This window comes from Macrobrachium nipponense, chromosome 3 (assembly GCF_015104395.2).
Source record: "Macrobrachium nipponense isolate FS-2020 chromosome 3, ASM1510439v2, whole genome shotgun sequence".
NCBI lineage: Eukaryota > Metazoa > Arthropoda > Malacostraca > Decapoda > Palaemonidae > Macrobrachium > Macrobrachium nipponense.
The window spans coordinates 6,587,675-6,599,130 of record NC_087202.1 but is presented as its reverse complement, the minus strand read 5'-3'; the positions used below and the strand labels follow the sequence as shown (position 1 = coordinate 6,599,130).

The 11,456-nt window shown below is 35.9% G+C and overlaps 1 protein-coding gene across 1 annotated transcript; it reads right to left on the bottom strand.

The window, feature by feature from the left end:
- Positions 1 to 2,805: 2,805 nt before the first annotated feature.
- On the bottom strand, positions 2,806 to 6,502 carry LOC135222133 (trichohyalin-like). Its single transcript, XM_064260301.1, has 2 exons — positions 3,463 to 6,502; positions 2,806 to 3,326 (listed from the first exon to the last, which is right to left on the bottom strand). The coding sequence occupies exons 1-2, from the start codon at positions 6,500 to 6,502 to the stop codon at positions 2,806 to 2,808; spliced, it is 3,561 nt and encodes a 1,186-aa protein (XP_064116371.1).
- Between the last annotated feature and the right edge of the window lie 4,954 nt (positions 6,503 to 11,456).

The following is an 11,456-nucleotide window of genomic DNA, read 5'->3' as shown; positions in this document are numbered from 1 at the left end:
GACAAACAAAGTTCTCCTTTCCCATCAACAGTTTTTCTAAGCTCTTTTCTTTTTTTCTTTTTCCCCTTCATTTTCCTTCACTTTGATGAATGATAATGCCAAGAGGAAAATAGAAAAAAAAGAAGCTAAGATAAAGAGGGAAAGATTGAACAGGTGAAAAAAGGGAATGTGTCCCGAGTGGACGAAACGTGTTGCATTTCTGTTCCAATTTCCGTTTTCTTGCTCTGGACAACAAATAAGGACTTAATCTATTTTTTTTCTTTTTCATTTTAATACTTTCGTCAGAAATGGTAAGCCAGACATCGTTTCTATAAATATGCATATATGCACAATATATATATATATATATATATATATATATATATATATATACTATTATATATATATATATATATATATGTATATATTATATATATACATACCATCCCATATATATGATATATATAATATATATATCATATATATATATATATATATATATATATATATGATAAGGAAGATTAAGGGCAAGAACAAGATTGATTAAAGCATAATGTGAATCTTATCGTGTTCCTACACTTAAACGCCCTGTACGTCTGATCTGTGTTGTACATACACATACACACACACATATATATTATAATATTATATATATAATATATATATATATAAAATATATATATATATATATAATATATTATATTTATATATATATATATATATATATATATATATATATATATATATATATATATATATATATATATATATTATATATATATATATATATATATTATATATATATATATATCATATTTATATATATAAATATATATATATATATATATAGTATTTATTTTATATATAATATATATTAATATATATATATATATTATATATTATATATATATATATATATATATATATATATGTATATACATATTATATATATTATTTAATATATAATTATTATTATATTTTTTAATATCATATTATATACCATTTTATGATATTTAATTTATTATATATATATATGAATATATGTATGTATAGGTCAACACAGATCAGACGTACAGGGCGTTTAAGTGTAGGAACACGATGAGATTCACATTATGCTTTAATCGATCTTGTTCTTGCCCTTAATCTTCCTTTATCAATATATATATATATATATATATATATATATATATATATATATATATATGATCTTCCTTATCATTATATATATAATTTATATATATATATATATATATATATATATATATATATATATATAATATATATATATATATAATATATATATAGATATATGTATATGTATATGCACATTAAGCTACAAATGTCCTTTATTATCCAATTTGCTCTACCTCGGAATTAATATATTTGCATATATGTGTTAACCGAAGTTAACATATACCCTGATTTCTGGGAGCTGGTTCGAACCCACGAGAGGACGAAATTATTATCAGCTAAAAAATTCCCCTTCAGTCGACATATATGAAAATATATTAATTCTGAGGTAGAGCCAATTTGATATTAAAGGACATATGTAGGGTAATGCATGTACTATATGAATCAAGGTGATGTGATAAAAATTCACACACACACACACACACACACACACACACACACACACACATATATATATATATATATATATATATATATATATATACATATATATATATATATATATATATAGTATATATATATATATATATATATATATATATATATATATATATGAATTTTTATCACATCACCTTCATTCATATGCATGCATTCACCTACATATGTCCATTAATATCAAATTCGCACTACCTTGGAATTAATATATTTTTATATATCTTAACCGAAGTGGATTTTTTTAGTTGATAATAATTTCGAACCAGCTCCCAGCGGATAGGCAGAGGAGAAATCTGTTCTTTAAAATGTATTTGATATGTTCTTAAGAATAAATTCCAAAAAATAGGAGTTGAATGCCAGGTGCGGGGCTCTGTAGACTCCAGGCCTAATAATGCAGGTAAATCTAACTGTAGTATTTAACTGACTTTATATAAAACGTATCACACGATTTTAAAGAGAGATTTCTACTGATTAATTAAATTAAAGTTCTCTCTCTCTCTCTCTCCTTTTTTTTTTTTTTTCCCTTTTCTCTTCTCTCTCTCTCTCTCTCTCTCTCTCTCTCTCTCTCTCTCTGTCAGAGAGAGAGAACTTTAAATTAATTAACCTGTAGAAATCTCCCTTTAAAATTGTGTGATACGTTTTATATAAACTCAGTTAAATGCTACAATTACATTTACCTGCATTATTAGGCCTACAGTTTACGGTGCCCCGCACCTGGCATGCAACTCCTATTCTTTGGAATTTATTCTTAAGAACATGTCAAATACATTCTAAAAAACAGAAAGTAAATGCTGGGGGCATGGCACTTTAAACTTTAGGCCAAATCCCACAATAACTATTAAGTGTAGTATTTAAAGTTTATAGAAAATGTATCTCATGGTTTTAAAGGTAGATTTTTCTGCTTCAGGTTCTCGCTCTCTCTCATTGATTTTGGCAGATATTTTATGGATGATTCCAACCCTCCCTATTTTTCCGGGCTTGGGACCGGCACTGAATTGGGCTGGCAGGTAAGCCAGCCCAACTCAGTGGCTAGGTTAAAATGTTGCCTTTTCCACAGCAGGAAAATGAATCGAGTCATTCAGTCAGACTCAGTAACTGAGCTCGTCCTGACTGAGACAAAAGGCCAAACAGAAATGGGTCACAGAATGGCCTGATGACTGTGGGGCTGAATGCACACCCAAAGCAACATAAGAGGAACCGCTATGAACACCTTCGGGGGTGCCCCCCCGGGGGGAGGGGGGATTTCGAAAGTGTGGGGGAAATCATGTGATCCTCAGGCTGCTGAAGATGTGCACTCTGCTTCATGGTCGTCAGGTCAATCTGTGACTCTCTTCTGAAAGCCTTTTTCTCGGGGTGGGGGGTGTCACGGGTCACCCACCCTTCCTGCTGTAGATGGCAAGGCATCAAGATTAGCCACTTTTTGCCTCTCTTCTGAACTGGCGTCTCTGACTTGGTCCTCGAGACATCTATCTCCAGTTCCATGGATCCAGTTGCCTCAGCCTTATTGATTTGTTCTCCACTCTCCTTTTCTTTGACTTTCTCCCAGGAGAGATTTTGTAGGTTGCTCTCCATCGCCTTCCGTTGTTCTTGCTCGTCCTGACTGAGACAAAAAGGCAAGCACAAATGGGCCACAGAATGGCTTGATGACTGTGGGGCTGAACCCGCACCCAAAGCAACATAAGAGGAACCACTATGAACACCTTCGGGGGTGGGGGGCCCCCCTTTTGAAGGTGTGGGGGAATCATGGGTCCCTATCACGCTGCTGAAGATGTGCGCTCAGCCCCATAGTCATCGAGTCAGTCTGTGACTCACTTCTGTTGGCCTTTTATGGTGGGTGTCATTGGTGGCTTACTCAACCCACATTTTCCTCATGAGTATCGGCTCTTTGGGGCTCTATCTTGTTGTTGCTTTGATGACACATTTTGTCATCTGAGTTTTCATCGAAAATTTCACAGTTCTCGTTAGAATCCCCGTTCGTTGTTTGCGGGATTCTTTCTTCTTCATGAATGAGGTCCGTCAACGTCTGAGTAAGGACCTCCCACTGCTTCCCGTAGTTGCTCCTGTCACTCTGGGCATCGCAGTATTTCCTGTATTGTTTCTCCCTTCTCATCCACAGGTCTTCTGCTTGCCCTCCATCTTGCTGCTCCTGTTCAATTCCATGCTGCAGTGCAATGTGTTGCAGATGGAAGTTTCTCTGAGCTGTGCCATGGAGAAGCGTCATTAACATGTATTTATCTTGATCCCTCAGAGCCTCCTCCTGTCTTCTTTGACGCTCCATGAGACGTTGGTGTTCCCTGATCATATTTTCTTCCTGTATCCTCCAATTTTCTTTCAATTTATCACATTCTTCCTGCAGCTTCTTCATTTCGCTGTCCTTCTGATCCAATCTCTCCTGATAATACAGTCTAATTTCACTCTTCTCTCTCTCCTTCTCTGCAATTAAAAGGTGGCATTCCCTCGACTGTTTTTCGACTGCTTCGATCAGACTGTTTCTCTCCTTGGAGAGATTTTGCAGTTTGTCCTCCATCTCCTTCATTTGTTCTTGATGGTCCTCCTCATCTTTCCTCAGCGTCTCTACTTCTTTGTCCTTTTCCTGTAACCTTTGCTGCAAGTGTAAATTTTCCCTCTCCTCTTTCATCAGAAGATTTTCAGCATTTTTCAATCTGCTTTCCAACGTTAGCATTTTTCCTTTGAGTTTTTGTTCTTTGCCCAAGAAATCTAGTTTTTGTGCCTCCCTTTTCTGGACCTCTTCCTCGAAATCTTTTGCAAGTTTTCTCGCCTTGTCTTTTGCCTCCTCCAGCAAGCTGTCCAGTTCCTTCCCGTGATTGAGAGTGATGGCTAGTTTCTCTACTAGATCTTGTATTTCACATCTCAATTTTCTTTCTGTGTTTAAGAAGTTTTCTCTTTGGAGGTCCCTATTATGGAATTCTACTTCTAATGTTCTGAGGGAAGTTTCCATCTCATTTCCCCTCCTCTTTTCTTCCTTCAACAAGTTTTCCATCTCCTTCTCATGATGGAGAGCATCCTGTAGAACTCGGTTCCTCTGTTTCTCCCTCATTAAAGATTTCTTAAGAGAATTTATTTGCAGTTGGTTTTCGTCAACCTCTTCCTGAAGCCTGGCGTTCTCTCCTCCTAACTCGGCAACCCAGTTCTTCATAACCTGGGCTTCTTCAGCCAGAGTTTGGATGGTTATCTTTCCATTATCTAACTCTTTCTTCACTTTAGTCACTTCAACTTCTTTTTCCTCCAACTGTTCTTTATACTTTGCATTCTCTCCTCCTAGTCCTGAGACCCAGTTCTTCATCTTTTTTAGTTCTGCGGCCAAAATCTCAGTGTTCGCTCTTTCTGCAGTCAGAATTTCTGTTGCCGAAACCAGCTGAGATTCTTTTTGGCCTAAAAGTAATTCTAGCAACTGAACTTTGTCCGTTAATATCAAGTTTTTCTGGGTCTCGTCTACTAGGTTCTTCTCAAATTCACAATTTCTGTCTTGAAGGTCAGTTGTCAGCTCCCTGAGTCTCGCGTTTTCTGATTTAATGACCTCAAGTGTTTCTCGGTCCTTCTCAGCCTCTGTTGCTTTACGTCCGAGTACTTCTTGTATGTGGTCAACTTCCTTCTTCTTCTGGGATACGGCATCCTTGTAGCCTTCTATCAGCCACTCGAAATATTCTTTCTCCGAAGCAAGCTTTTGATTGGAAGTTTCTATTTGTTTCAATTTGAGGCCCAGCTCAGTTTTTTTCTTTATGGCGCTCTCCAGTTCTCCTTCCTTTTCGACCAAAGCCTGTTGGAAGAGATTTTGCTTTTCTCTCTCCTCTTCGTCCCTTTTCTTTAGCAAAACGTCTTTTGCCTCTAACTGGCTCTCTAGAGACTCTGTTTTCTCCTTCAGTTCTTTATTTAAGTTTGCTATCCTCTCTCCTCGATCTATAGCCAGTTCCAAATGTCCTTCTAGGCGCCGCTTTTCAGTTAGACCATGTTCCTTTTCAAGGTAGACGTTCTCGATTTCTCTCTTCAGTCCTGCTTCCTCCTGTGCGCTCTTTTCCAGCAACTTGTCTTGGTCCACAAGTTGGTTCTGAAGCCGCACAATCTCCTCCTGTGCTTCCTTCCAGAGATGTTCCATTTTATTTCCACAAACTTGACTCCTTTCCAGAGCTTCTGCTAAGCTCTGTTTTTCTACATCTGACTCTTCTTGATCAGGGATCTCTGGTTCTTCCATGTCGGGGGGACTCTCTTCCAGGCTAGGCACTTCCAGATCTTCCATATCTAGACTATCTTCCAGTCTAGATACTTCGAGCATATCTCTTTCCTGTTTTTCCTCAGTATCTTCGAGGTCTTCCATGTCTAGACTATCATCCAATCTAGACACTTCACTCGCATCAGCTTCTAGTTCATTCTCACTCTCGCTCATATCGGTATCACTATCATCCTCACTATCGCTCAAATCAGTTTCCAGATCATTCAAACTTTCGCTTATATCAGTTTCCATGCCATCCTCACTATCGCTCAAATCTATTTCCATGTCATCCTCACTATCACTCAAATCAGTTTCCATGTCATCCTCACTATCGCTCGCATTCATTCTTTCGCTTTCCAGACATTCATCCAATTCATGACCTTTCGGTCCAAACATTCCAGATTTCCAGCAAACAGCAAGCGCCAGGGCTGCCAGCAAGACCAAACCAGGTTTGGCAAAGGCAGAGGATGGCGCCGTCAAGCTGTTCCGCTGGTCCAAAATTTCAGGTTCAAGAGAATCAACAGCAGCAGCAACAAGAGCACTAGGTACTCGGAAACCACTGTCGACTCCTTGAGAACAAAAGAAATTCTGCAATTGGTTGATTGAAGCGCATAAGTCTCCGTAGATGAATGCTAATACCGCAAGTAATATGCAATAAAGCTGAAACATGATGAATGTCAACGTATACGTTTGCTCTTTCAATGTCTAGTTTTTGAAACTGCCACGGCACAAGGACTCAAGATCCTGAGGCGCTTCTTGAAGATCCGAAGAATAGCTCCGACTCCTGGCTGCTCCTGAGGTCTCAGGATCCTGAGGCGCTTCTTGAAGATCCGAAGAACAACTCCGATTCCTGGCTCAGTTCCGAAGGATTCTTCTTCTTCGTGGCTGCTGTGGTGAGAGAGTGTCTCCGGTTGCTCCTGAAGCCGTCGCCGTGGCTGCATCAGTCCCTCTGGAGGAGGGAGGGGTCGACGCCCCTCATCATCGTCAGAGGCAGAATCCTCGGAACGAAAATTTTCCACCTTTACTTCTCGCTTCCCACTAAATCATACGTTTTTCGTTTTCCTGTTTTATATTCTCGCAGTAATAATAATTATAATGAAATTGTGTATTATATATATATATATATATATATATATATATATATATATATATTAGTATGTGTGTGTGTGTGTGTGTGTGTGTGTGTGTGTGTGTGTGTGTGTGTGTGTACTTACTTTCTTTATTTTGGCGTTTTATTGGATTCTATTAATATATATATATATATATATATATATATATATATATATATATATATATATATATATATATACACGTATATATGTATGTGTGTGTGTGGTATGTGTATGTATGTGTGTGTTTGTTTGTTTTTATATTACGCTAAGACTGTGAAACCAAGCATATCACGAAATCCCTAAAATTTTCCTGGAATTTGAGAAATCGCTAAATCACTTAGGGACATTACACAAGTGGTTAGTACTAAACACTACGAACCAGTGATTCATCTACACAGTTTCGTCTTGTTTAGTACTAACCCCTTGGGGATGACATGTGTTTCGCCGTGATTCAGTTTCAGTTATACACACATATATATGTATACATACACACAAATATATATATAATATATATATATATATATATATATATATATAATATATATATATATATATATATATATATAAATAGTAGAAACCAAAGACAGGGTAATAACCCTCGCAATGAATTATTATTAGTATTATTAATATTATTATTATTATTTGCAGGGAGGAGACCTTCTTTGATACATGTTTTATTGAAATTAATGGCAGTCTTCAACGAATTAATCTTATACAGGATCTTTTCAATTCTTCTGATAAGTCGTTTTTCTGACTCAGCTATATAGGTTGTTGAGTAGAATTTCAGTTGCACCTTTCAAACCTTTCAATGTCAGTTTCCGTTTCAGCTCTGAGTGACCTCATAGGGGCCCCAGTGCTTGGCCTTTAGCCCAATTTAGCTGATTAAGTGGGATAAATATGTTATGATCAAGGAGTGTCAACTTCATAAACGCATGATGGAAATGACGAACTTCATTTGGGATATTATTGGAAACATTTCTCATGGGGTGATTCGCTAATCAACTTGCCGTTCGTCGGCTTAATCCTTATGGCAAAGCGACATAAAAAAAAATGACTTCGAATATCTCGAGAGGAAAATGCTTTGACGACATCAAAGCAATTTCCATCTCATATCACAGATTTCATCATCGTCGTCGCTGAATCAGTCTCATTCGTGTTTATCAAACGCGTCATACATCGGTTTTGTTTCAATTTGACGATGAGTGTATAAGACATAAATATTTTAGTGAGAGTGTTGTGGTATGTATCTTCCATGTATAACTGAATTACGGAGATATGGAACGTGATGATAAAAATACGTATAAATATAGGTAATTGCCACAAAGGGAAAGTGAAACAATGGTGTGGTTGCTAGGTCTCCTGATGGCTTCTGATAAGCCAGTCACAGGGCTGGAAACTCTCAGTCTCCCGAGAGAGTCCGCATAGGCGGAACGTATGTTCCACCTCTCCTGATGGGTATTTTAGAAAGACTTATCCCTCAGGAGTGGTGGAACATATATCCCGCCTATGTGAACTCTCTCGAGAGACTGAGAGTATCCAGCCCTGTGATTGACTTATCAACAGCAAATCAGGAACGTCGTCAAGGGACGGGATTAGACATCAGATGCACGGTTGATGTGAATCTACTATAGTAGAGAGTCTGCAGGGAAAGGGACCGTTGTGTCGAAAGGCTTAGCAGTCACTCCTCTGTTTCAATCTCCCGTCGTAGCATTGGCCTTTATTCGTATGTCCACGCGTTCATTATTAAGTTCATACATCTTTAAATTTAAATTGACAAAATATAACTAAAAAAATATACATATAAAACAAATCCTTTCGGTCAGTCCTACTAAAGCTGATGATAACTCAGTGGTCTGGTAAAACTATGTTATTTTAATAATAATAATGGGAAAGTAAATCCATAGTAGTATGTGTGTGGTGGGTTTTGTCAATATTTTAGATAACAAAACCAAACGGGCATACTACTCTGGATATACTTTCCCATTTTATTGACCCATGTTATTATGAGTTTTCTTTGAATAATAATAATAATAATAATGGTTAAAAAATTCACAATTAAATATTAAAATATATCGTGGATTTTTTAACAATTTGTTTGCACGAGACTGGGAATTTCTTAATAATAATAATAATGATAATAATAATAATAATATTAATTATTATTATTATTAGTATTATTATTATTTATTTATTTACATTTGATGCCAGCAATAATCTCATATCATCTCTATTTCATCACAGTGTAGGGAAAATCTGAAATACAGATCCAGTGAAGAAACTGCCTCAGAATATAAGTAAACGGTTTTTTGAATGAGTTTACTACCTCGCTATTAAAACGTCGTTTCAGATAGCTACTGAGTCTTGCCTTTAGAATACTTCGAAAAGTAATCGTCTCTATCACACAGAAACGGCTATGGCCAATTCCTTCGACCAGGTAAGAGCTGGACATTGAGAATAAGCCGTTTATTTTGAGTCAACATGATTTACAATCCTCGTAAGACTCTCCTTTGAAAGTGCGGTCTTTTGTCCTCGGAGGAATTGCTTTCAAAAAGAAAGAAAATGCAACTCAAAGCCAGTAATTGCTGGTTTCTCATTTGTTGCGTCGACTGAACAAACAAACAGCTTTCCAGGAGACGAGAAGTCGTTCCTGGAAAGGCAATATCTGGAATGTTTAGAAAATACATCCGGATTAAAATTGATCCTGTGATGTTTGCGAAGATGGGGATGATTGTGAAGGTAAAATATAGTTAACTTATATATTTTCATCTATGTCTTTCGTAAATTATGTAAGAGCGAGTATATAACGAAGGATTCGCATAACTATTTTTGAGCATTATTTATTTATTTTCCTTTTGTGTCTGTCACAGTCATCCTATTCGACCTGGTGGTTTTTATAGTGGGGGGTTCCCGAATGCATCCTGCCTCCTTAGGAGTCCATCACTTTTCTTAATATGTGCGCTGTTTCCAGGAGCACACACTCTCCTGCATGAGTCCTGGAGCTACTTCAGGATCTAGTTATTCCAGGTTCCTTTTCAGGGATCTTGGGACCGTGGCTCCTAGTGTTCCTATGATTATGGGTACAATATCCACTGGCATATCCATTATCATTCTTATTTCTATTTTCAGGTGTTGATACCTATCCATTTTTTCCCTTTCTTTCTCATCAACTCTAGTATCCCATGGTATTGCGACATCAATGAGCGTTAATTTCTTCTTGATTCTGTCAATGAACGTCTTATATATCTGGCGTAATTAGATTTCATTCACGCGTTTCCTAACATATTTTTTTTTTTTTTTTTTTTCTGTTTGTCGACTCTTTTCACTTCAGGAGGCATCAGACGTTTTAATTCTGCGTTAAATTGCAGTATCGTAAATGTCGTGATGAAATAAAATTGTTTCTCTCTCTCTCTCTCTCTCTCTCTCTCTCTCTCTCTCTCTCTCTCTCTCTCTGTAATCTACTTGGTTTCCTAGCTAATAATAGTGTGAACATTACGAATATTTTTGTCATTATTATTATTATTATTATTATTATTATTATTATTATTATTATTATTATTATTATTATTATTATTATTATTATTATTATTATTATTATTATTATTATTATTATTATTATTATTACTATCTACTTAAAATAACATTTATTTTTCCCAAAAGGAAACAGTTGATAGATAAAAATAGATAATACTGATTGAAAATATCGCAAGAAAAGCAAAACAATTAAACAATTATTACGATTTTCTTTGCTCAGAATATTTTTGTACAGAAATGTATCGTTCCTCCTTCGTCTCCCGTTGCTCGTGGCCAATCCTACCAATTGCTTCTTGATTAGATTTCCATCCTCCTCCACCTCCTCCTCCTCCCCTCCTCCTCCTCCTCCTCCTCCTCCTCCTCCTCCATCCCAACAGAGCATCCATGGTAACCAGCTGACTTATGATCTAATTTGAGCCGGGACGGGAAGGCGGCATAATCATGGTTTTCAAATTGCAGTTTTTTGTTGTTTCCACGCAAATTATTACGACAAAATCATCTCTTTCTATATATATATATATATATATATATATATATATATATATATATATATATATATATACAATATATATATATATATATTTTATATATAAATCATTTTAATCACATCACCGAGATTCATATACATTCATCAAGCTACAAAATGTCCTTTATTAATATCCTATTCCGAGATAGAGCATATAATAGAGAGGGGCCATGAAAATTACATCTTTGAACTGTTAAAGTTCTTCCATGAGATTTTAGAGTTCTTGAGGATTCCTTTTACAAATATATATATATAGTATATATATATATATATATATATATATATATATATATATATATATATATACTATAAATTAAAGCAATGGGCTGAAATAATAATATAGAATCAATATATACTTCCAAAAATTTTATAACAAGGAAAAATGCTCGAGTAAGAAAAGGAGACGGAAAAATATTCACTTGCACGAGAAATAGCAATTCCAAGAGTGGCACTA

What these genes read in the sequence shown, in the direction of transcription:
- LOC135222133 (XM_064260301.1), bottom strand. Translation starts at nt 6,502, where the DNA reads ATGTTTCAGCTTTATTGCATATTACTTGCGGTATTAGCATTCATCTAC. An exon ending in TACTCATGAGGAAAATGTGG is followed by an intron (nt 3,327 to 3,462) that starts GTTGAGTAAGCC and finishes CACCTTCAAAAG; the next exon opens with GGGGGCCCCCCACCCCCGAA.